The sequence below is a fragment of the Hevea brasiliensis genome, chromosome 1, assembly GCF_030052815.1.
Source record: "Hevea brasiliensis isolate MT/VB/25A 57/8 chromosome 1, ASM3005281v1, whole genome shotgun sequence".
Lineage (NCBI taxonomy): Eukaryota > Viridiplantae > Streptophyta > Magnoliopsida > Malpighiales > Euphorbiaceae > Hevea > Hevea brasiliensis.
The window spans coordinates 25,053,863-25,081,212 of NC_079493.1; the positions used below are offsets into that span (position 1 = coordinate 25,053,863).

The 27,350-nt window shown below is 32.9% G+C and overlaps 2 protein-coding genes across 5 annotated transcripts; one reads left to right on the forward strand and one right to left on the reverse strand.

Annotated features, from left to right (window-relative positions):
• Positions 1-1,204: 1,204 nt before the first annotated feature.
• LOC110648492 (calcium-dependent protein kinase 24-like) lies at positions 1,205-5,798 on the forward strand. The gene is made up of 8 exons (XM_021802742.2): positions 1,205-1,857; positions 2,738-2,861; positions 2,951-3,094; positions 3,694-3,846; positions 3,942-4,057; positions 4,140-4,307; positions 4,954-5,187; positions 5,624-5,798. Exons 1-8 carry the CDS (start codon positions 1,342-1,344, stop codon positions 5,768-5,770), a joined length of 1,602 nt encoding a protein of 533 aa, XP_021658434.2. The 5' UTR covers positions 1,205-1,341; the 3' UTR covers positions 5,771-5,798.
• Positions 5,799-6,583: 785 nt separating this feature from the next.
• Positions 6,584-24,401, reverse strand: LOC110648491 (probable E3 ubiquitin-protein ligase ARI7). Of its 4 annotated transcripts, none has more exons than XM_021802739.2 (15): positions 23,990-24,399; positions 20,408-20,532; positions 20,134-20,239; positions 19,937-20,030; positions 18,934-19,106; positions 17,796-17,900; positions 17,618-17,706; positions 16,602-16,709; positions 16,408-16,498; positions 16,198-16,287; positions 14,751-14,798; positions 9,683-9,754; positions 9,321-9,420; positions 8,979-9,105; positions 6,584-7,182 (listed from the first exon to the last, which is right to left on the reverse strand). In XM_021802739.2, the coding sequence occupies exons 1-15, from the start codon at positions 24,188-24,190 to the stop codon at positions 6,996-6,998; spliced, it is 1,716 nt and encodes a 571-aa protein (XP_021658431.1). In that variant the 5' UTR covers positions 24,191-24,399; the 3' UTR covers positions 6,584-6,995. The 4 variants fall into 4 exon arrangements, with proteins under 4 accessions (XP_021658431.1, XP_021658432.1, XP_021658433.1 ...); XM_021802740.2 differs by having other exon boundaries at positions 19,937-20,027; positions 23,990-24,398; XM_021802741.2 differs by lacking the exon at positions 14,751-14,798 and having other exon boundaries at positions 23,990-24,401.
• Positions 24,402-27,350: the final 2,949 nt, after the last annotated feature.

A 27,350-nucleotide genomic window follows, 5' to 3' on the forward strand; every position in this document is an offset into this window, starting at 1 on the left:
ATAATATTTTTTCTATAAAATAGTTAATTACGAAAAATTTTATTAATTTAATTAAAAAAATTATTCTATATCTTAAATTATCATATTTTTCGTAACATCTTAAATTTTAATTAAAATAATAAATATTAAATGTGAAATGCTAAATAAGTACATTTTATTTATAATATTTTTTAATATTATTTAAAAAATATTATATATGTGCTTCTATGTAAAGAAATTTTATTTTTTTCAAGTTAATAAATTTTTTATAATTGACTATTTTATAGAAAAAAGCTTTATTTTACAAAAATTTAATGAGATAAATTATAAAATTTTGTTAAATTATTTTATTTCTTGTAAAAAAGTAATTTTACTTATTTTTTTATTTTATTTCAAACTAAATAACCATAGAATTTCAACTCTTAAAATGCTATAGCACCAATTTTAATGAGAATCTCTCTCTCTATATATATGGATCGAAAAATTTTCATGGGGAAAGAAATCCCATAATTGAGTAATTTTATCATGATATTTTAAATTTAAAAGATGAATTTATTATAAATAATATATGACTATGAATGGAAATTATATCTTTCTAATAAAAAAATGTGTATATATATATATATATATATATATATATATATATATCAATGAGTCTTATTTCAGTGGTACTAAAATTAATTATAAAATTATGAAGTTTCGATTTTAAACTTCAATAAAAATTAAAAAAAAAAAACTCATGTGTATTTATTAGTTACAAATTATGCATTCAATGAATTTTAAAAGAATTTAATAATTGAGATTTTCAAAAAATCTATTAGGGCTCATTTAAAAGAAAACTTCAGAATTTCATACCTTATTTAATTCACAAGTTTTTTCATCTTTATTGTTTATATATGTGTGTGATACTACAAAAAATAATAAATAAAAGAAAATTAAATATTTAATTGTACTTGTAAATATATTAACATACTAAATAGAATAATTAAAATATTAACATGATTTCATTGTTTGGCCTTCAATTCAGGAAACAAGGAGGATATGCCACAACCCACAAGAAGAAACTCCAAAGGGAATAAATAAATAGACATTAAACATTAGCCATTAATTAGTTAAGCAAATAAATGTCATTAATTAAAATTCCCCTAACAAAATGGAGGGAATTAACCAATAAACCTTCTTGTCTAACTACCAATACATCCTCCATTTTCTTCCCCATATTTAGTTTCTACCTTCATCCCTCATCCCTTCTATTAGGGTTTTTCCATTTTCTCTCTCTCTCTCAAGCCATGGGATGCTCATAACACAAAAACTCAAATCAAGAAAACAAGAAAGAAAAGAAACCCTAATCATTATCATCCCATGGGAGGCTGCATTTCTGCACCTATAAAAGCAGGTCGGATAATATCCAGGAGGTTGCATTATGACAACAGACCGAAACCCTTGCGGGAGAACAGCGTGGTGACGCCGAGGGCGACAAGTATCCAAGTTGGGAACGTGCTTAAGAACCCTGCAGGCGATAAAATCAGAGAAAAATACCATTTTGGGAAAGAGTTAGGCAGAGGAGAATTTGGGGTGACATACAAATGTTTTGAGAAAGAAACAGGAAATGCGTATGCATGCAAGACGATATCGAAGGCGAAGCTGAGGACAGAAATAGATATACAAGATGTGAGAAGAGAGGTTGAGATCATGAAACATTTGCCTAAGCATCCAAATATTGTAAGCTTTAAGGAGGCTTATGAGGATAAAGAAGGTGTTTATCTTGTTATGGAACTTTGCGAGGGAGGTGAACTCTTTGATCGGATTGTAACTAAAGGCCATTACACTGAACGTGCTGCAGCAATGGTTACCAAGACCATTTTGGAGATTGTCAAGGTAAAGATTATGGATTTGGAAATCTATGCTCTTTATTTTTATGACTTGAAGATTAAGCCCTCAAATTAATTTAGCATAAATCAACAATGTTGCCTATTTGATGAGCTCTTCATTCATTTACTCTACAACAAATATTGAATTTAACATCATTAATTATTAATATTAAAAATAATAATTAACATTCACATGTTAGTAAATGTTTATGACATTAATCATTTCTAAAAACTTTTAATTATTAAGCTCCTTTTAGTCCACATAAAATAATTTGTATATAAAAAATATTTTCTAAGAAATGATTTTCTTTGAAAATATCTTGTATTATTTGATTATAATGTTAAACTAACAATATGTATTTACATCATGCAGCAGGTATAATTATTTGGGCATTTTAATAATATTGTCAGAATTTAGAAAGTGACTTCTTCTTTTCATCTCTTTTAAAAATAGCTTTAAAACCCAGGAAAATATCTTGTATTATTTGATTATAATGTTAAACTAACGATATGTATTTACATCATGCAGCAGGTATAATTATTTGGGCATTTTAATAATATTGTCAGAATTTAAAAAGTGACTTCTTCTTTTCATCTCTTTTAAAAATAGCTTTAAAACCCAGGAAAATATTTTCAACTAATCATTTTTTTTAGTGTCTCAAATAGAAAAATATTTTTCGCAAAATCAACCAAAGCCTTAATTAATATTAAAAACTTTTGCCATCTAAGTTTGAACTCATTAAATATTGGCAAAATTATTAAGGGGTAGGAATAGGGAACAAAATGGAAGATAATCCTTTATCATTAGGAGGAGAAAATTAACCCTAAACAATTTGTTACTGGAAAGTTGGAATCTTATTTCATTAACAATGTAAGAATTATTGCAGGTATGCCATGATCATGGAGTAATACACAGAGACCTAAAACCTGAAAATTTCCTGTTCGCAGATGCTGGAGAAAAGTCCCAATTAAAAGCAATTGATTTCGGCCTCTCCATATTCTTCGAGCCTGGTATTATATATTATATATTTTATATTAGTGAAAGTTTATATATATATATATATAGGTCGTCTGAATATTGCTGCTGTGAATGGTGGCAGATCAGCGTTTCAGTGAAATTGTTGGAAGTCCATATTACATGGCTCCAGAGGTTCTAAGACGAAATTATGGAGCAGAAGTTGATGTATGGAGCGCAGGCGTCATCCTCTATATCTTGCTTTGTGGAGTTCCTCCCTTTTGGGCAGGTAATTTCTTTTCAAAGAAAAAATATATTAGACAAGAGAAAGTCTTTACTAGACCCGATTCATCATGATTCAAGGTGAGATTCACATATAAAATAGATGCTTATTGAATAGAAAAAGGCAAATATTTTCACTGTTGATTGATAATTATATCCATTTGTTCTAATTTTGGGTCATATATTTCAACCTTTTATATTGGAAGTAATTGTAGCCAAAATCTCAAAATCAATTTGAGAAATTTTAAAAACTGTTCCCTTGCGGCAGTGATTGACAAGAAAACAAATGCAAAAAAATGATTTATAGTCAATGCATTTTGTTGTTGATAATAAGATGAATTCTAAGAGTTTAAAGTTTGGAACAATTACTTACAATCTTAAAAGCTGGTATGTGTGATCAAAATTAGAACATTTGAATACAATTGTCTGAGTACCAAAAATATTTGAGCTTTTCTGTTCAATTAACCTAAAATAAGTGGATAAAGCAGGTCTAGGCAAGTCTTTTTTTTGCAGACAATTATCAAACTGAGTAAATGTGTCGAAGTTTCCTCCCTTTTTCTTGGAAAGTGTTTTAACGTGGGATTATACAAAAAATAACTTGTACAGAAACTGAGGAAGCAATTGCACACGCAATAGTTGGAGGCAAAATAGATTTTGCAAGGGATCCATGGCCTAGGGTTTCTGAACAAGCAAAGGAGCTAGTCAAGAGTATGCTTGATCAAAATCCATACAACAGATTCACTGTTGAAGAAGTCCTTGGTAAGTTTATATATACTTCACCCTTTGGCTACATACATACAATTAATACTGAACGATCACTAGCTTAACAAAATAAAGTAATGCTTATTATGAAGAACACCCTTGGATACACAATGCAAGCGATGTCCCTAATGTGAATCTAGGAGAAAATGTTAGAGCAAAGATCAAGCAATTTTCATTGATGAACAAGTTCAAGAAGAGAGTTCTTAGAGTAAGTTTTGAAACCCTATAATTTCTTCCTTGTGTATATGAGATTATAAACTTTGTTTTTCTCATAAAGCTGTTTGTTTTAGGTTGTAGCAGACAACTTACCAGATGAGCAAGTAGATGGGATCAAGCAGATGTTCTATATGATGGACACTGACAACACTGGAGACTTGAGTTTTGAAGAACTCAAAAATGGTCTCCACAACATTGGACAGCCTCTTCCTGATCCTGATGTTCGGATGTTGATGGATGCAGTACGTTTCTTTTTAATTTGGGTAATTTACAATTAAGTTCCTGAGGTATAGTAAAATCCACAAATTAATCCTTAGTGTGTTTTTGAGTAACAATTTAATCCTCAAAATTTAATTTTGTTAACAAATTAGTCTCCATTGAATAAATTAACTATTAAATGCTTTTCAATTTAAAATAATTTAATCTCTGAAGTTTTATTTTTCTAACAAATTAAAATAGTTCCTAAATTTTATTTTATTAACAAAATAGTCTTTGAAATTTATTTTATTGACAAAATAGTCCTGAAATTTTATTTTATTAGCAAAATAGTCTCTACGTCTAAATTTTATATTTAAATAATTTTATAAAATTATACTAATAAAATTATTTAAATGTAAAATTTAAATGCATGGACTATTTTACTAATAAAATAAAACCCCAAAAACTAAATTGTTTCAATTGAAAGGCAGGTAATATTAGGTGCTAATTTATTGACGGAATTTAAATATAAATGCAAAATTGTAACTCAAAAGTAAAACAAGTACTAATATGTGAGTTTTACTATAACTTAAGAATTTAATTGTAAATTACCCGTTTTATTTGTTTATTTTATTGTTAAAATTCTTGTTTTTTGGATAGAATTGTATAAGAATTTTGTGTATGTAAAAGGCGGACATCGATGGAAATGGCAGACTGAGCATTGAGGAGTTTGTGGCAATGTCAATTCATCTGATAAAGATTGGAAATGATGACCATCTCTCTCAAGCTTTTAGATTCTTCGACAAAAACCAGAATGGATACATTGAGTTTGATGAGTTGAAAGATGCAATGGTGCATGACAATCTAGGTCCCAATAATGAACAGATCATCAAAGAGATCATATCTGATGCTGATCTTGACAAGGTATTTCTTAAATAAATTTCGCAGAATGTTTAATTTCACTCGTGGATTTATTAGAATGTTTAATTTAATCAATTTTCAACTTTTTATTAAATTCATTTAAAAATTTTAATTCAAATTTAATTTAGCCCAAAACTTAGAACTTTTAAAAAAAAATTTATACAAAACTCATAATTTTATTTAAAAATTTTGGCTTTTACTACCAAAAATATATATAAAAAAAATGGTATATATCATGCTAATGATGGTAAAAATTATATTACAAATCCTTACTCAAGTGGCAAAAATCAAAATTTTCTAATAAAATTTCTTTCATTTTAAAAATTATGATTAAAAAAATTAAAATTTTTGAATAAAATAAACAACACACATAAAATTGATTGTCCTTGGATGAAATTAAGCATAAAATTGAATTTTCCTTCGTTTTATTTGTAAACAGGATGGTCGAATCAGTTACGCTGAATTTAAAGCAATGATGAAAAGTGGAATGGACTGGAAAATGGCTTCCCGTCAATATTCCAGAGCAATGCTAAATGCACTGAGCATGAAAATAATCAAAGACAAATCTATGCAGCTCAAATCCTAATTTTCTTTTTCCTTTTTCCCGAAAGGTATAGACAAATCTATGAAAATAATCAAAGACTTCAAGGATAGAATTTGCTAGCATTGATTGAGATTTTTTCTTTTTTTTTTAAAAAAAACTTCTATTAATGATAATTAGGGGAAGGGGGTTTCATTGGAGGGATTTCAAAATTTTATTTTTATAATTCTTCTGGAGCTATTCAGCTATCCAGCTTGCCACATTTAACTACTGACATGGTAGAGTAGCCTAATTCCTAACATGGCACATTTGAACTGAACTGAACTGACCAAAATAATAAATTTGCATTTGCTTTGATTTGCATGAAATTATGAATTTAATAATTTTACAGAGTATTCTTTGCTAATTGCTCAATCATCCACCAGCAGTTTAACACAGTGAAGATTCTGTGTAATATTGAAGTTTTTTCCTGGTATAAAAACAAAGAGCACTAAATGATTAGGGACAGCTGTGATTCCAAGTTTAGGGACAGATAAAACACACTATCTTGAAAATCAGTTTTTTTAATATCTCCCCCAGATAACCACTGCCCTCAGAATGAATAAAGATGAAGTAAGAAATCTCACATCAGAATTTAATTGCCACAGGAAATATTCAAGAAACAAGATTTTGATATTGAGGATATGATTGTCCAAATGAACAACACAAATCCAAGTGCACAACATACAATGAAAGATATTAAAAAGCTATTAATATCTACAATTCCATAATACAAAGACATTAGCATTAAACCCTATTTACAGATCTTTAGATAGGATTCAATTCACTGAAAAGATACGAAGAGGAAAACAATGTTCATTAAGCAGTCCAATGAAGCCACAGTTTTCTTTTCACAAATGAGTATATTAGCATTCACAGACAGAATTAGGATTATTATAAGTAACAAAAAGCAAGTTGCAGAACCTCAATACCTTGATAGATAGAAATATATACATTACACCACGACTGGTGCTTCCCTCTAAACACAATGCTTTAGAAAGAGACAGCCTTTTTTTTTCCCAATCCTTCTTTGACTTTTAATTACCATTCACACATTGAGCAGCATCACAAAAAGATGAGCCACCAGACAATAAACACAATTAAGTCCTCCAGAATCTTGGAGAAGCATGTGTACCAAGTAGCTCCCACCAACCAAAGGATTTACAAGTTCTAACCGTTGTGGCAGCATACCTGGCACATTGCTGGCTAACTTGGACCTGGAATAGTTATATTAATCATCCATAATTCTGATGGAATCACCAGATTTAGTGCTTCCTTTTCCTCTTCCACCTCTCCCCTTGCCAACACCAACTGTATTTTTGGAGCTAGTTGTTTTGCTACAAGCACCATGAGAATCCACATCTGCTAGACCATTCTCCAATGCTCTAACCAAATTCTCGAAGTAATTTTTTGTAACACTGTCACAATCAGAAATATACAAGAGACCTGAATCGGGTACACTTTATAAAGCTTTAACAGGTAGACAATACCTAGCATCCCATTGATGTTTCACAAAAAAGGTGGAAACACTTTGCTAAATTCTCATCAAAATATAAGCCCATACTATAATTTTCCACAAGAAAACATTTTAAAAGGTGGGGGGCAGTTTTCAGTATCTGACATGCAATATAAATATTTTTAATCTGTGTATTAGAAAGAGAGGCAACAGCAGCAGAAAAACTAGTAAAAAAAAAAATTGTCAAACCATTTCTTATGTACGCTCCAATCCGAACACAAAGGGATACAAGAACTTCTATCTAAATAAAGCTGACAAAACCCATCACAAATGATAATATGATGTGTGCATGGTCTCAAAGTTCCAAAACATTTTAGACCATCTCCAACTATTTTGGACCAACTTAGATACATGACATCGACCAGCCATGTTATATGGTAGCGAGTGTTGGGCACTGAAAAAGCCGTATGTGTCTAAGGTAAGAATTGCGAAGATGAGAATATTAAGGTGGATGAGTGACTATACTAGACTAGATAAAGTCCGTAAATGAGAGTATTAGAGAAAAGGTAGGAGTAGTACCAATTGAGGATAAGTTGAGAGAATGGATATTGAGGTGGTTTGGTCATGTGAAGTGTAGACATACAGAGGCTCCAGTTAGACAACTAGAGCACATATGGGTAGATGATAAAAAGAAAAAAAATGGTAGACCTAAACTGACTTGGAGGAGAGTAGTACAACATGACCTAGAAGCATTACACATTTCCGAGGATTTAACCTAAAATCGTTTAGAGTGAAGAAAAAGAATCCATATAGCTGACCCCAAATTTTTGGGATAAAGGATGAGTTTAGTTGAGTTGAGTTAGATACATGACATGCTAAAACTGATTCTAAGACATGATAGAAATGAGCAGTATATAATGTTAAATATTTTGAACCAAAAAGTCCTACAACACTGATGGATTTCTAAAAATGTCAAATTAATTAGAAGAAGCCCCCTCATAAATAGTTCTAGTTTTTAATTTAGCCAATGGTAGATAGACCATAGGTTTTTTTTTTTTGTGTGTGTGTCTTTTCTTATATTGAGGGAAGTATACAAATTGCAATTGTATTTTAAACAACTTTATCCAATTAATTGTACTAACTTGCTACTCAATTCTTCACATAAATTAATTTTTTTAGAATCCATTTAGGTAGATGAGGAATTGCAAAGGAGTATTTCAATTTAATATAATGTTGGTGTTTTATGATTTTTCACTTGGAAAACAAATACAAATCTACCTCCATTTCAAATGCACACCTATCTAAATGGACCCTCGTATTATTTTACTAGCCATTTAGTTATTCTCTAAATTTCTCTACACAATATGGTATAGAAGGTTGTTTGCATAAGAAACAATTTTTCAGTGTTTTTTTGCATAAGAAACCAAATTTTTAAATGTTTGGTAACTAAACAATAATTAAGGTGCATATAAAAGACTTGATGTTTGTTAATATTTCAACTAAAAAATTTCTAATACATGAATCTCCCTGGTTTTTAATTAACTGCACTGAGACCTATCCAGTTAGTTTGGGACTTGCAGTAATGTTTATCTTCTCATCCAAAAAAGGGGGATAAAAATGTTTCCAGTTCAGACCAAAGAAGGCAACCAACTCATAAAGCAGTAAACTGCATATACTTACCAACTCAAAAAACAGTAAACTGCATATACTTTCACCTACAATATATATTAAACATCAATATATAATTGCAACAAATACCTGGTGAGCCCAGCCAACTTTGTTCGAAACTCATCAAATTCCTTTGAGGGACCTTCCGCATTGAGGAACTGTTGTAGTTCCTTCTCTGCGCATTGATGAAGCCTTTCCAAGCCAGACTCAGCCTCACCTGAACATAAAACATAGATGGTTAAAAAAAATTATTTTCCCTCATTCTTTTTGTCCATTAATTATATAGAGACACAGACATAAGTGGTTTGAACCAACAACCAACAAACAACCTGACAACTTCCTATGGGGAGAGGAGATGCCATTAGACTGCAAGACCATCAATGACAATTCTTATATAATCCATGCTAAATGTTTAAGGATATCTATATATACCTTGCAAGTACTCAAAAAACTGTCTCTTAGCAAGTTCATGCTCAGGTAGATAATATCCATATGCATAGGTCCATTTTAGAACTCGCCTGCATTCAACTACCTGAGAAAAGTAACAGGAACACAATATATATTAACAAAACCAGACATATGGCCCTTCTTTTTCAAATAAAATTTTCTATATTTTATAAACGGAATAGCACAATTCTGACAAAATGGCTAGTTTATATTGTCTGGATCATGTGGTCCAAGTCTTTGTTTTCTAACAAGTCAGCATTGTTCAAAAATATGTGCTCTTTTATTGTTCTGGACAAAAAGGGGTATAACAGAAATTAATAACACTAGAGAACAAACTCAAGATTCACCTGAAGCCATGCATCTGTAATGAACTTGAGCTGAGATTCAGGGGTGCAATGTATGTCACTAAGTTTCTCAAGCTGTAAAAAAAAAATTAAAGAAATCCATAAAGTTATGTAAACTCCATCAGCAAGCATACCCTACAAGTAAAATTTATAAAACCTGAACAAAAAATAAAAATTACTTTATAACAAAATTTAGACAAAACCCAATACTTAATTCCCATTTACAAGAAAGCTCATTATCCAACGTGGTTAAAGAGAAAAGGAGGATATGGTAATGGTACAGGTACTAATATGATATTACGTTTACGAGTGGCGTGCACATGAGAGATGAAGCATACCAAAATACAGATACCCTGTTAGTAAAAATAGCCAGAATGAGATAAGAGAATTGGATGATAGAGAAGTTTACATATTTTGATTTTTACTATTTTGCATATTTTAATATTAGCAGTTTTTAGTGTTTCTAAACATAGTCTAATGGGAATTGTTAGATCAGTTCTTATTAAATAAGTGATGAACCTAGTGTTTGACTAATAAGAAATATCTCAAGTTCAGCTCTTCCAAAATTACTACTATAGAATTTAACACACAATTCCAGTGTTGTCAAAATTGTATGATTCACGATTCGAGTAGTATGATTCAAGTCGACAGTAAGGTCTAACAATTCAAATCTATATAGTGAATCAAAAACATATAGAATCGCGTACGAATCAGGTGAATCGATGATAAATCATGCGAATCAATATGAACAGCTCCATTCTACTGATTCTTCGTTTTTGGCTTTGAGGGTAACTTAACAGGAAAAAACCCAAACAACAACACTGTCATTCAAGATTTTTTTTTGTAAAGGGTAGAAGTTGAATTCTAAAGAAAATCAAACAACAAAAATGTCCCCGAGGTATAAATATTTAAAAATAAAAAATCCCAAAAGTATCACAACCAACACACTTTGAAGCCAATTGACAGCTGCATGCATCTCTATCCTGCCATTTTTTCTACAATTTCCTCCCATGTTCTCTCAAGCAGAGGTAGACTCAGAGATAATAGAAATTAGCAAGTAGCAACAGTAAGGTAGAAGTTCTTGCTCTTTACTTTTCCGTTTCCCTTTTTAATTTAAAATAAAAAATATATATATATACTCCAAGGCTAACTAGTTAATCATGTATACTTTACAGACCCATGGAGTGCCATCCTTTGACTTTTAAATTCAGCCACTATCTTTTTCTAACTATTTTATTATTTTCTTAAGTTTTAATTAGGAAACACATCTTAGATAATATGTATTTTATAATTCTTTTTTAATATTATTATATTATAGAATTAAAAGAGCGCCAACTTTTATTTTTTATTCTTTTCATGGTTAGTATAGTTTTTTGGAATAATACTCAACTCAACTCAACTAAGCCTTTATCCCAAAAATTTATTGGGGTCGGCTATATAAATTCTCTTTCTCCACTCTAAATGATTTTGGATTAAATCCTCGGAAACGTGTGATACTTCTAGGTCATATTGTACTACTCTCCTCCAAGTCAATTTAAGTCTACCCCTTCTTTCCTTTCTATCCTCTAACTCAATGTGCTCTACTTGTCTAACTGGATCCTCCGTATGTCTACGCTTCACATGACCAAACTATCTCAATCTCCCTTCTCTCATCTTAACATTCTCATCTTCGCAATTCTCATCTTAGACACATACGGCTCCTTCATTGCCCAACACTCACTACCATATAACATAGCCAGTTGTATGGCTGGCAATACCACTCTATCCAAACTAACTCCTTCCATATCACCAGTTCGGCGTTCACTGAACTTGCAATGTATATATTCTGTCTTCGTTCTACTTAACTTAAAGTCCTTTGACTCTAGAATACTTTTCCAAAACTCTAGCTTTCTATTAACTCCTTCTCGCCTCTCATCTATCAGAACTATATCATCCGCAAACATCGTGCACCAAGGGATACTCTCTTGTATATGTTTCGTCAATTTATCTAGAACTAATGTAAAAAGATAAGGGCCCACAACTAAACCTTGGTGTAATCCAACTGAGATAGAAAAACCTCTTATGCCCCCTCCCACTGTGCGCACAATAGTAATTGCTCCTCTATACATATCTTTTAACACTTGTATATACCCAATAGATACCCTCTTTTATTCTAACACTCTTCATAAGACATCTTTTGGAACACTATTATAAGCCTTCTCCAAATCGATAAAAACCATATGTAGATCTTTCTTCACATCCCTATATTTCTCCATCAAGCTTCTAACGAGAAAAATCACTTCCATAGTTGAACAACCAGGCATGAAGCCAAATTGATTGGGAGAGACAGAAGTGTCATGACGTAGTCGATGTTCCACAACTCTCTCCCACAACTTCATAGTATGGCTCATAAGTTTAATTCCCCCATAGTTTGAGCAACTCTGCATGTCTCCCTTATTTTTAAAAATAGGTACTAAAATACTCCTCCATTCATCAGGCATTTTCTTCAAATTTAGAATCTTATTAAACAATTTAATTAACCATGCCACTCCCACATCTCTCAAACACTTCCACACTTCAATTGGTATTCCATTGGGTCCACAGGCTTTACCCATTTTCATTCTCTTAAGTGCTTCCTTTACTTCTGAAAATCTAATCCTTCTAGTGTGATTCATATTCTTTTCTATTACCCTGTAATCTATATTCACGCTATTACCACTTTGACTATTATTAAAGAGATCATCAAAATAATTTCTCCATCTTTCTTTAATGTCCTCATCTTTCACCAATACTTTTCCTTCTTTATCCTTAATGTACCTAATTTGATTGAGATCTTAACATTTCCTTTCTCTCCTCCTTGCTAATCTATAAATATCTTTCTCCCCATCTTTAGTTCCAAGTTTCTCATATACCTTTTCAAAGGCCTACGCTCTTACTTGACTAACTGCCTTTTTGCCTCTTTCTTTGCTATCTTGTACTATTCATAAGCCTCATTATTATCATGTTTAGGTAATTTCTTATACCATTCCCTCTTTCTCTTCATTGCCTTTTGTACTTCCTCATTCCACTACCATCTCTCTTTTGAGGGTGGTCTATGTCCTTTAGAATCTCCAAGTACTTTTCTAGCCACTTCTCTAATTTTTGATGCCATCTGTATTCACATACCATTGGCCTCCACATCCAGCTTCCATACTTCGAACTCGAGAAGCTTATTTTTGAATTTTACTTGCTTTACTCCTTTGAACTCTCACCACTTTGTTCGAGCTACAATATTTCTTCTAGCCTTACTTGAATTGTTCCTAAACTTGATATTTAAAGCTACTGACCGATGTTGACTTGTTAAAGCCTCTCTCAAAATAACCTTGCAATCCTTGCATAGAGCTCTATTTGTCTTCCTGGTTAAGAGGAAGTCAATTTGACTTCTATGTTGTCTACTTTTGAAAGTCACTAAATGCGACTCCCTTTTCATAAAGTAGGTATTTACTAATATTAGGTCGTACGCCATGGCAAAATCCAAAATGTTTTTCCCCTCCTCATTTCGACTACCAAAACCAAAACATCCATAAACATTCTTATAACTTTGCCTATCACTTCCTACATGTCCATTCAAATCTCCACCGATGAGAACATTCTCTTCATTCGGTATGCTTTGCATTAGATCATCTATATTTTCCCAAAACATTTGTTTATTCTCACTATCTAGTCCTATTTATAGGACATAAGCACTAACTACATTTATTGTTTCTCCTTCTAGTACTAGTTGTACTAGTATGATTCTATTTCCTACTCTTTTCACAGCTATTACTGCATCTTTCAATGTCCTGTCTATGATCATGCCAACTCCGTTTTTGTTTCTCTTCTTTCCGGTAAACCACGGTTTGTATCCTAAATTACTCACTTCCTTGCTTTTTTCTCCTACCCATTTAGTCTCTTGAATGCAAGCAATATTCACCCTTCTCCTTTCCAAGGTATCCACGAGCTCTATTACTTTTCCTGTAAGTGATCCAACATTCCAAGTACCAACCCTGATTCTCCTCCTATCATGTTCCTTCCTAATTGATCTCCTTCTATGATATCTTCTATTGTTCTCTATGTCTATCTTGTGTTTTGTTCCACTATCTGTTGTATGGACTAACTTCTTTACCCACACCCGTCCATGATGTAGAAACCCTTGCTCATTTAACACCATACCCGGCACCAGCATGGCGTGTCGCTTTCAGTGAACACCCTATACCCTTGCATATTTCTCACTACACCCGAGCTCCGATATAGCGCATTGTAAGTAGAGGACTTAAATCTCCATAAATTATATTTAAATTAAATTGGCAGAAGCATATATTCTACATTCTAAACAAAATTGTTTTACATTAATATATACTGCTTTTAATTTATTTTGAGAATTTGTACCAAATTGTGAGATTCAATTTGATTCAATTCTCAATTCACCGAATAAGGATTTAATTCACAATTCAAAACTCAAATTGACAACCATGCACAATTCAATAAGTCTGATCATGAGGACATCTTCCAAACCCACAAAAACTAACCACACTCAGTATACACTATACAAAGCATCTCACTCTGCATTTCTTTTATAGGCTAACTTCAATACTCAATAAGGCATCTTCTCACCAGCTACTAAAGAAATGCATATTAAAACTCATTTCAAAGGATGTACAAAAATGAAAGTGAATCAAAACTACACAAGACAGTGCTTATATAGGATAAATTTTTTAATAATAAAAAAAACTAAAATAGACCAAATAATACTTTAATCCACAGTTAAATCCAGACACCATTCACAATGCATCCAAAAATGCAAAGGAAAAAAAAAATCCAAGTAGACATATATACTCAACTCAACTAAGCCTTTATCCCAAAAATTTGGGGTCGCCTATATGGATTCGCTTTCTCCACTCTAAACGATTTTGGATTAAATCCTCAGAAATGTGTAATGCTTCTAGGTCCCAAGTAGACATATATAACAGATCTTAAAGCTGCCCAATACATTGGACATACTATTTGAAGGATTAACTAAGGTTGGACAAGTAAAAGACCAATAATTTATATATATATATATATATATACTTACATGCACAGTTTGCATTTGATGTAAATCTGCAAGAGCTTTCTGCCTTGACTGTCACATAAGAATGCAACAATTTGAGATTATATAAATATATATTCAAAATCTTATTGTGTACATGATAATTTACCATTATAAAAGAGATGCCAAGATGAGATGGAAACGATAGCAAAATAATAGCAGCCAAAAAAGACATGACTCAAATAAAACATATTGCTGGACAGTTTCTCAGAAATCTCTAACTTTCACCAGAGATCCCTGTAAGAGATGGGCAATTACTCCCAATCTGACACTTGGTTCTTAGCTGTTATTATAAAATACATGGTCAAAATACCAAAGTAAAAATTTTCTCCTTTGCATGGCCTTGTACTTATCTATAGAGTGGACAAGACTCCAAACAAATTTAATGATGGTATTGTTAAAAGTAATTATCCATGAAACAATCTTGCCCTTGGCTCCATCTATTTTACCTCCTTTTCCCTTCTGTCTAACCCCAAATTGCATTATTCACAACTCTTTTTCCTTTTATTCCTATAATATTCAGGCACAATGCAGTATAACACGGCCACAAGAGCAACACACGCATTTCAATTTTGGACTAGTTTGCAGTACAATCATACTCCACGTCTTAGTTATGCAGACCAGGCTACGCGCAGCCATAGAGACCCAATGTCCAGCTAAACCCAACCACACAAAATCAAGTAAAAAATCCAGTCAGGCTCTGGAACACACCAGCCTATACTAGTCCAAGCCTAACCAAATATGTTATTGGGCCAGGCAGCCAGATCAATGATCATCTCTCAATACACCATTAAAAAAAAAGCATGAATACCCTCCCCTAAAATGCTACCACTGTTCCAGATCACATATAAGCCAAATTACCCTCTAAATCTTAAATTTGATAGGCCTGCATTGATACTAGACAACAAATCACATAACAGAACTAAATATTTGGACTGCCATGTTAACAAATTGATCCATACATATATATTACAGGCATACTTCAACCCAAGCTGCAGAAAGCTTCTACCCTGCCAACTCCCACTACATAATCTCTTGAATGAAAATCAAAAACAAATCCCAAGGATAAACTGTAAGCAAATTTGCTCAATACAGACATAGAAATCCAAATTTCTGCAGGAAAATAACCCAGCTTTAAAGCAAGCAAAAATTTTTAGCTTCATGATATGTACGCATGATTGGAAGATGATGAGGTAAATTAAATGCTTAGTGGAAGATGGTGGAAGGGGAAAAGATGGGCCAAACCAAATACAATGAGGTTTCAGCAACACCCAAAAAAAAATTTTTGGAGGAAAATATTCCTGCCCTCCACAACACCCCCTCCCCTCCCCACCCCCCAATGACCCAGACATATAAAGGGAAATAAACTCCATCCCTGAAACCGTGCCATAGCATAACACATACAAAAATAGATCCCAAAAATTAGTCTTACCAATTGATTGCTTGCCCATCGTTCATAATAATGAGTGTATCTCTCCAAAGAATTTTTTGCCATTTCTCGCCTCCTCTCTGCTTCATCATACTACAAGCAACATCAATTTTGTTAGTCATATAAAGGATTGCCTTTACCACCACTATTCATAAAAGTGGGTGGAGCAATAAGCAGTATATTATATAAATGACAACTTATTAATGCCCTTACCGCTCCCTCTTGTTTAGCTGCCTCGTATCGATTACAAGCATAGAAACCACCAGTCCTCTCACCATGATCTGACCATGCACCAAGGCATAGCCTGCAATTACATATTAACATCAATAACATGTCAACAACTGAATTAGATCCAAGGATAAACGACTATGATTAATGCCAAAAATCTAATATAAAACACAAGTTACCAGCAAAACTCAAATTTACAGGGTGGCGTGCATGTCATGTGCATACACCCTTGGTTTTTTTCAATCGGACGCTTGCACTTTGGGCAAGGCTTGGAGTTGGCAAGTATCCTGAGTGTCAAAACATCTAAAATTAGCATAACGCAAAAAGCAAACATTAAGAAATGAACATAACTATTACGTATTCCTTCAGCTATATAAATACATTTGCCAATAAAATCTTATTAGCATTAATGAGGAGCAATAAATATTTATCTTTAGTTTGTTCAAGAATGTGATATCATTACCCACGTGTTACATCCTTATCCTTTTACCAATAAATAAAAGCATAATCCTGTCTAACAAGATTATCAAGAAGACACTATGATCTTTCTGTGTGCACATATGCATACACATGCTGCAGGCGTATATCACCTCAAACCACTTTATACTTTGCAACTATGGTGAAAAATCAACACTAATGGGACAATGTATACCATAAGATCCTTCCTCCACTTCAATCCTGAAAATTTTCCCCCATGCTTGACTCCTCTTTTTTCATAATAACTAAGACAATTCCCAAAAGTCAGCCTATGTCACTATATTAACCAAGGATATAGTGATAAACGATGACAAAATAACCAAAGAAATGACGCGAAAAGTTTATTTAATAATATTACAGAAAGCATAGAATAGCAATCTCTCTTGAAAAGAGAACACTGAGGAACTTTTATTACTTGAGAGAAAAAAATACAAAAAGAAGACCTAACTGTACTATCTTTAGGATAATATCACATAAAACTCAACAATTATAATCAAAATACAAACCTAATAAAAGAAAATATCAAAGGAAAAATCTTCCACCATGCAGCTGGGGTCACAAACCAAGCCAGCACCGTGAATTTCATAGATACACAGAGCAAGGCCAATTGAGCACAAATTATTATGGTAGAAAAACAAAGGCAACAAATAATTTAGAAGTAAATCCAGGCAAATATAATCATAAGATATAACTTCAGATGATTAAATTTATTCTCTACCAATTCATGTTTTCAGACTCTGCACTATTCTTCAAAATCCACTTCGCCACAGTTCCACAGTCCACAGGACGGTGAGCTTCCTCTGTGCACTGCAATAATCAAATGGATCTTACCAATCAGTTTACAACAGTTAATTCCTAAACACTATAATGCTTGCAAGCACTTAAAGGAAACTCACATTCCAGCAAAAGCTGTACGAACAGAGGCAGGAAACATCAAAGCTTCCACCACCACCACCAAAATCAACAGCATACTCGCACCCTGGAGCAGGACACCACTTTGTCTACAAGTAGATGAGAAATGCAAGAAACAACAGTCAGAAGCACAGGAAAAAAAAAAGAAAAAAAAAAGAAGCAACAAACTGGCACTCATTTTCTAGAGGTTTTCAAATGTAAAATGCAAGATAAATCTTTCTAGGAGCATAATACCTTTAAAATCTATCTTCTACATGAGACTCATAATTTGATTCCAAATATAACCATTAGTTCTCTTCACATGAAACCCCAATAACCCTACAATCAGAATTTCAAAAACTGACCCACATCAAAGAGACAGGGTTGGGATTAGACCTGGCCATGTGCCGGTTCAGAACTGGAACCAGACTGGTTTAAACCGGACCAGAACCAGTCAAACCCCTGTTTGACTCGAATTGTGAATGTAACGGACCAGAATTGAGCCAGAACCATCTGGTTTGGCTCCGGGCCAAACCAGATTTTTTATTTAAAAAGAATTTTTTATTTAAAAAGATCTAAAAGATTTTTTGAAAAAAAAATTTGACCGTTGGTGGACCAGAACGAACATGAACTAGGACCAAAACCTTGGGGGTTTACGGCCGGTTCAAGTTCACCCTTTTGATGAACCGTGAACCAGCAATTCCGGGTCGGTTCCAACTGGTCAGGTCTAGTTGGGAGGGTACTCTTTCTATGAAGTGGAAGTAACACACAACAAATGAAATCCAGACTACTGCATCACATCATTTATTCACAACTACCATTGGAAATAATGACAACTTCTGAGAGTCACAATTAACAAGTAGATAACCAGCATAGTCAACATGGCAAAAGTTTTTCTTTGGCATCAACTTAGATGGCATACAGACAAAGGGACTACAATTTCTGAGAATCCTCAGAACTTGATGTATAATGAGATGACTGCAATTGATACACTATTGTCTAGTACATAGTAAATTCAAATTAGTAGCGAAAAAGGAGTTGCCCAACCTGAAATCTTCAACATGTCAGCAAAGATTGTTTGATAGAAGTAAATCATTTTTAAATTTAAGAAAAAGACTGTATGGTTGCAAATCCCAGACAAACCTTTCTGTTGTCTTCAATGTAGGATCTAAGAAGATAACGAGAGTATTTATCCTTAACTTCATCAGATGCCAACAAATTTATCATGTCCTGACCGATAGCAGCCCGACAAGATGGATCAGGGCATCTCAGCATCAAACATCCAGGACCATCATTTATGGTTGTACTAATGTAACCTAGCATAAACAGATGACACAAAGTTAACAACAATCACAGTCAAAAAGTACAGAAAAGATCTAATGCATCCAACATTACAATAAATATTTATATTTATCATTGCTTTCAACAAAATGAAAACTAAACACTGAATCTGACAAAAAGCAGGGCCTCGACTTCTTTGAAATTGAAGCACTTTTTTATAACAAATTTATGAAAGAGCACCAAATAGGGTAGCACACAATTGTTGAGGAAGTAATAAAAAAAATGTATAGAAAAGGGGGAAAAAAGGAAAGGAGAACCGAATCAACCCATTAATCTAGTGCATCCATCAACCACGAGAAAAAAAAATTATAGAGAACTTCCAACTAGGTAAATGCTAGAACCACTATATCAGTTTTCTTAAAACAATAGACTTCACCCAATCAGACAATACCAATGAAAACTCTACAAGTTTTCTCCCTTCACAAACCCAAGAGCACAAGGACATACAATAGACATTTCTCAACAGTAACAATATATACCCTGCACTCATTTAGGCATAAATGATAACCCAAAAATAAATAACTAAACAAGGATAAAAATAGTGGCTTAACATCAGCTCACAAGCAGCTTCATACTAACAAACAGATTAAAACTGGAATAGACATTTAGAACTAAAAATCAACAAGGATAAACTAATTAGTAAGGGAAATGGTAAGAAATATCTACTGGAACTTCTACCTATTTTATATTATTAGAAAGAAAAAAAAAATGCATGTAAATGTGAAAAGCTTAAAACATCAAGTTTAGGTCCAATAATGGAACATGAATATCAGAAAGAAGCTTCAAAAGAAAATGGCAGATGCACCTGACCAGCATGACCTACAAAAGGGATGCCCACAAGCAGCTGAGGAAATCTTATCGTGAGGAAAGGGTTCAAAACAAATCCCACAAGTAAGCTGCTAAAAAAAAAAAAAGTGCAACAGCAAAGAGAGAGTAATATGTATGTTAAACAAGCTGAACATAATTAAACCAGCCACACATTCATATGACAGAAGTGCGCACTTCTCTAGCATTGGAAAATTGAACAACTGGTGTGTCCAGCAAGCCAACAGATTTCCGGACTGCCTCTTCATCAGCGAACCATTCATCATGCACCTTACTAATGCTCCTGTAAGCAAATTTTCATCAGAATACCAAGAAACCAGAAGCAGTTCTGCCATACAGCCATAAATATCATATAAAATGCAATATGCAGAAGTTTCCCTTATATATTTTCCTCCTGTCATCATGCATTACATAAAACAAACAGAATTGACAAAAATATGAATTCAGGTACCAATTATAGTGACGGAGTAAGATGCTTGCATCAAATCTAGATATTGAAAGGACAGTGGACACTCTAGTAATATCATCTTCTTGGCATCGTCGTATATCTTCTTCCTTCAGGACGGTATAACTTTGCTGAAACAGAACACACATAAAAATTTTAAAATTAAATAGACAAACAAATAAAGTAATTCAAAACCAAGAAATATTGAAATTCAAAAAGACCTATTTATTATAATTTTTCCAAAATTTAAGGATGACTAACATAAAACACATATTACACTGTCTTATGATGCATTCCAGGGTTCAAAATGCCTTCGAATGCAACAGATAGCATGTGACCATTTGCGTAGCCACTTAAATTGAGGGGGAAAGCTATCTGTATTTAGCAAAAATTGAAGCCTTACAGCTTCTGATATTTGGTTCCTCAATAAAAGAGAAAGCTCAATTCAGCAAAGTAATTACTCCACTAACTTCACTTATATGTATGTATGAAACAAGTGAAGTATAAAAATATAATAATAGGTGTTAAATATCCATATAAATTTCAATAGTAACCTAGAAGTTGCATACCAGGAAAATAATAGCAACAGTAAGATAATAAATTTGCACAGAAAACCATTGAAATGCAGGAAGACTAGCAAATTTATCAAAATATATGAATAAATATGATAAAATTTGCTGGAAGCCCACAGCCAACTCAACAAAAGCCATGAAAACAGTTCATTTAGTTCAAATATATTCTGGAAATATGATAGCAGTAGAGGCTCACATTCGGGAAATTCAGGCCCAAGATCACTGCAGGTCTATTATAGAAAGAAGAAGAAAGCAGCTGCGAGAAAGGGAGAGATGGCTTCTAGAAGTGTACAGCTGGAAAGATGGGTTTGTTAGAGGAAGTTGCAGAAGAAGAGCCACCTGGAGATTCTAACAAAATGAAGAAGACTGAAGGAATAAATGGAAGGAGAATTTACTGAGAAAGGCATCTTGGAAATCCTTGTAATTCAGCTGAGAGGTGGAGCTAGGTGAGGCTGGTTGGGAAGAGTCATCTCCTGGTTCTTGTCTTCTTTTTCTTTTTTTTTTTTTTCTTTTTTCCTGTTTGCCAGTTGCTTGAGTTCTGTAATTAGAGTTGCCAGAAGAAGATATAGAGAGACTATTTTTGTATTGTAATTCTGAATTCTTGATTGTTCTTGAGCTGTTTGGCTTTCTTAATTCAATACAAAATTCTCTGTGTTGTTATTCCATTACTTATTTTGTTCCTAACTCTATCAAAACAGCATCACCATATAGATAAGGTCTTTGAAATGCTCCAATACATATAATTTAGATGGAGACAACAGAAAGTCATACACAAACAAGCCACCATCAACCTATACACCAACAGTACCATTGCATTCAAACGGACAAGCCACTGAGTCACGAGAACTCACTAAACAGATATGTCACTTCATTCCTACGTATCCTGATTCCCCATCAAATTTCTACACTGATCAGAAAATCCTTTTAACATACAGTTACAACCACCGAATCAAGCTTAAAAATTCAGAAGTCCTCTACTCTGAGAAGCCTCAAATCAAATACTCCTTTTTCTCCCCTTCCCTCAACAATCTACACAAAAAAATCACAATGACCTCAAAATTAACCCGTACACTGAAAATGATGCAAACTAAAGGGAGATTTGAACTAGAAAGGGAAGAAACACAGATGAATTACAGGGAGAGAAGAATGAAAAGAAGAATCCCAGAGAGAGAGAGAGAGAAGATCTTAATTCATCATACACACTGAATCACAGAAGAATTTCCTTCTTTATATAACCAGCAGCTAACCATTGAATCTCTTCCTGTCTAACAGTCTAACAACCCTCACCTATTAATATTAGACACGTATCAATACCTCCCCCTCAAGCTTCCTTGCCCTCAAGGAAGAAAACTGAAAAACACTACTTAAAAAACAAAATCTCTGCTACAACTATCAACATATATCTAAGTAATATTTGCAGTGAAAAGTCTTTAATTGAAGCTGAATCCTTGCAATTTTGAAGAGCTAAAAATACACAGGAGAATAGAGACGTGTGCTGCAGAATTTCACTTCATCTTGCATTTGATCATTGCCAAATGCCCAATTGAATCTTAGCTTAATCTTTGTTTCATCTTGCATTTAATCTTCCACAAAAATAGCTTTAGCCTTGGCTCTTGCTCATCAGCCAAAACTTCTTGTTCAAAGAGAGTGAGTTGATCACCTGCTGACCTGCATGGCCATCATCTTCTTTACCATTAACGGGAGCTGCTTCTACATAAATCCCTTCCTGTACAGAAAAGAAAGAATTCTTAATTCTGTTCTCTTGAATTAAATTCACGTCCCAGTTGGCGAACATGTCAGATTCAACCTGAATCTCCGAGGATCTCATGGCATGAGAAAATAATGTTGTTAGATTCCTTCTCAGCATCATTGTTGAAATCCTGGCCTTCTAAATTGCCATCCATGTTTTCAATTTTTTTATTTGCATCTGCAGTTTTGACATCCATATCCAAGGCTGCAAAAGCACTTATTTCCAACTCCAACCCATTGTCAAGCTTATCATCGTTTTCTCCATCATAATTTTCATTTTGATTTTCATTACTAATCACAGAACAAACAACACAATTTGCAAAATTCTCTTTCTCATTTGCACCTTCTTTATTGAATTCAAATCATCAATGACTTCCTCATTTCCAACATCATTTATGATGGTAACCCATATTGGTTCTTTGTCACAAATATGATCCAATGTCCACATTTCTTCACACCACAAACACAAGCCTCTAACTCTTCTATCATTCAGTTCCGATAAGAGTTTTTGTAATTGAAAGGAGGAAAAATCCTTTTTGTGCAAGAAGAACTCAAGAAACAAGAATGTTGGGTTCTTGATGAAGGGAACAGTGAAGATTTTGCAAGAAAGTTGAGAATTTCAGTAGGCAAGTTTAAGAAACAAAGAATCTTATGGGGTTCTATCTCTGGTGGAAAGTAAAAGAAAAAACACCGAAAGGAAGATTGAAAAAGTAAAATGGGTTTCTCTGGAGATGAAGAAATTGATAAGCAGAGTCTTAAGAAATTACAAAGAAGAATGGAGGGAAGGAAGAATGAGAAACAAGAAATCGATGGAAAGAACATAAAAGAGGGAAACCTAGATTCAAGAAAGGAGGAAGAGGAGAAAAGACTTACCAGTAGAAATCCATTGCCAAGGATCGTTGGCTCTGATGCCATTGATGGAAATCGAAGGGATATTTGAATTAGAAAGAGAAGAAACACAGAAGAATTACAGGGAGAGAAGAATTTCAGAGAGATAAGATCTTTATTCGTCATACACACTGAATTAAAGAAGAATTTCCTTCTTTATATAACCAGCAGCTAACCATTGAATCTCTTCCTGTCTAACAATCTAACAACCCTCACTATTAATATTAGACACGTATCAGAAAAGTACCCAAATTTACATTCACCTCTCCTAAATTCTGATCAACTAAATGCATAAAGCAAAAAAGCTAAAAAGACCCAAAAAAAATACCTCATGGATGAAAAATAAAAGAAATTTTTTTTAAAAAAATCACAAAAATACCTGCGTCCTGCTCAACACAGCATCATCAAGATCATCAGGGGCCTCGGCCATGAAATCATAGTCAGGGCCATCATCATCATAATCCTCACCACCATTGCCATCGCCGTCACTGTAACAATCCTCCTCCATGTCGCCGCTGTAGAAATCATCGTCCACAGAATCAACATCGTTGGCGTCCATCATATCGTCCTCAGAATCCATAGCGAAAAGGAGCTAGGAAGAAGAGGATAATCCGAAAAACCTAAGAAAAATTCGAGGGTTTGGGGTTGTTTGGTAAGGAGGAAACAGATTGCAAAGTTCGAAAGAATGAGGGAGAATTTCTTAGAGATCTGTATTTATAAGACTGAGGGATTCTCTTTTACCAGGCTTTCCCTTTCTCTGTCAATTAACAAAAAATATATATATTTATATAAAAATTAAGAGAGAGAGAGAGTACAGTAGTGCATGACGCGGTGAAATTCAGTATAGTTGAGAAAGTGGGTGACAGAGGATGTTTGATTTAATTATTTATTTTTAATTTAAAATAATTTTTAAATAATTTAAATATTTAATTAAAATATATTTAAAAATAATCTAATTAATTAAAATGATAAAATATATATATATATATAATTAAGTGTTATAATTATTAAAATATAAATAATATAATATAGTATAATTACTTATAATTTTTTATTTATTTTAAATAATATTTTAAATTTTATAAATCAAATTAAATACTAAAATTAAAACTCTTTAACTATCAGCAAATAAATTTTAGGATGTTTACAAGTGAATAATTTTTCATATTTAAAAGGATATTTAATTTAATTTATAAAAATATTTAATTTACCTTATAAAACTGCTTATCCTAATAATATATTTTTTCATCAAGTAAAAAATTATATTAACTTAATAATTAATTTTATTTTAATAATTATAATACTCAATTATATATTTTTTTATTATTTTAATAAATTAAACTATTTTTAAGTAAATTTTAACAAAACATTTAAATTGTTTCAAATTTACTTTTATATAATTTTATGAAATAATTAACTATATATATTTTTAATTTGACTTATAAATTAAAAAATATATTTTAAATTAAAAGTAAAAAAATAAACTTTGTAGTGATAAAGGTGACAGTAGCTAAATGGTGATAGTGATGGTGCTGATAGTGGTAACAAAATGGTGATATTGTGATGGTAATAATATTGATAATAAATAAAAAAATAAAAATAAGTAATTATAATTTTTATATGCAATTATCGTTACGTTATTTTAAATATAATTAATAATATTATATAATTATCATTTCATTACGTTAATTTTTTTATTATCAATAATGTAATTAAATATGTAATTTAATTATAATTACATTATGATTTTACCGTACCAAATACACCTAAATTTGTAATATGTCTACCAAGAAGCTAACAGAACTTTGCAAATTAAAATTAATGTTCTGGATTTTTTTTTTTAGTCTTTCCTAGTTTTGATTTTGAATAGACACATGCCAAGACTTGAATGCCAGTTTGTTTTTGGCCAGAGAGGACCAAAAGTTAGCGCAGTGACCGAATAGAATCCTCCCATGCGTTTATATAAGCTATTCAACTCGAACCCTTAAAGATTTAACTGTATCTTTGGTAGAGAATTCTGGGGTAAGCCCTGTTTGTGAGAGTTTCTTCTTGGCCTTTGTCCGGTGAAATATAAGGGTGGTAAGATTCGATTTGTGGATGGTGTTCCTTCTCTAATTGTTACCCTGAATCACTAGTATTCTATTTCCACTTTCCTCCCAGTCTTCTAGTTCCCATCTTCCTACCCGTGTAATTTATTTACTCTTAACCTAACTCCTGCTTTCTCTGTCTACTGCTCTATGGCTGACATCGAGAGGAATGTTGAAGAATTAATTTTCAAAGCTCAGAACCTCTAATGTCAAGATGTTATTTTGTAGCTCACTTCAGATGACCAACAAAGCAATGAAATTCAGAAAAAAACTGCTAGTGGGGAGAATCTTTTCTAGCAGAACATTTAGTTCTGCAACAGTCCAAGCAGCCTTAGAAGCATCTTGGCGACTACGAAGAAGTTTCTGAGTGACAACTAAGAAACCCAATATCTTCTTGTTCTCCTTTGATCATGAAATTGATGCAAAATTTGTGATGGAGAAACAACCTTGGAATATTCATAATCAACATCTTGTTATGCAAGAATGGCCGCCAAATACAGTTTTGGAAGGGATTGATTTTTCTAGATCTCCTTTTTCTGGGTGCAAGTGCATAGACTTCCACCAAACCAAATGAACTCTATCAATGCAAAGATGATCGGTGATTTGATTGGGAGCTATTTAGAAGTGGATTGGTCCCAAGATGGTGCGATTGGTTACCCAAACTTCTTGTGAGTTTGAGTAGCGAAAGATATCAAGAAACCCTTCTTGCCAGGCTTCCAAAATCAGAAGAAAGATGGGTTGCACTGGTTGAGTTTCAGGTATGAAAAATTACCAGACATATGTTTTTCTTGTGGCATATCAAGGCACATAAATAGATTTTGCCCAGTAAAAGAATCACAGCTGCAAATACAGGGAAGCTCTTCCTCCAAATCCAAATTTGGCCCATGGATGAAAGCTCCATCCTTACACAGAACACAATCAAACCAAAGTCTATCCCTTTCAACCACCATCAGTTCCCCTACTCCAGTTATTACTTTTAATTCATCTAAACCACCCATTACTAAACCACATTTCCTTTTACGAGAAAAACAACTGCCAAATTCAAATACACCACAGCTGATTACCGGAAAATCACCTTCACAAAACCAGCAAACAATTTCTTCCATTTAGACCAGTACAACCTACATACCTACCATAATCAACTCGCCAGTAAAAAATCTAAGAGATAAACCTCCTCGGGAAACTCGCCCCTCAGTGAGCAAGTTGGTGCTCTTTTCCCAAGATGAGATGGCAAACCATCTACAAAATTATCTTGCCTCAGAGGGTAGGCCTGGCGTCAATACCAACCTATTTTTTCAAAACTTTCCATTCCTGGTAGATCATTTTGAGACGCAAACTTTAAATGTTCTCTCGGAAAAAAATTAAACTAAAGTGAGGAACTATAATTAACTCAAATATTAACAAGAAAAATGTAGGAAAAATTTTAGAAATAAAATACAACCAAGTTAAGATGGGTAACCTAGTTCTCAACTAGAAGCCCTAAACCCGTGAGAAAATTCATGAAATAATTTTTGGGACTCCAGAGAAGAGTCATTGAGGTTTCTATAGCATTAGAATGCCAAGAAAAGGTTTAGAAAAATTTTGATCATTGAGATAATTTTTTAAGTAAATAATTATTATGATCTAAAATATGAATAAATATTGCTAAAAATT

Coding starts and splice junctions, on each gene's coding strand:
- LOC110648492 (XM_021802742.2), top strand. CDS start 1,342: ATGGGAGGCTGCATTTCTGCACCTATAAAAGCAGGTCGGATAATATCC. Junction 1,858..2,737: donor CCATTTTGGAGATTGTCAAG/GTAAAGATTATG, acceptor GAATTATTGCAG/GTATGCCATGATCATGGAGT. Junction 4,308..4,953: donor TTCGGATGTTGATGGATGCA/GTACGTTTCTTT, acceptor TGTATGTAAAAG/GCGGACATCGATGGAAATGG.
- LOC110648491 (XM_021802739.2), bottom strand. CDS start 24,190: ATGGATTCTGAGGACGATATGATGGACGCCAACGATGTTGATTCTGTG. Junction 20,031..20,133: donor AATTTTCCAATGCTAGAGAA/GTGCGCACTTCT, acceptor TTTTTTTTTTAG/CAGCTTACTTGTGGGATTTG. Junction 19,107..19,936: donor TTGTAGGTCATGCTGGTCAG/GTGCATCTGCCA, acceptor TGTTTATGCTAG/GTTACATTAGTACAACCATA.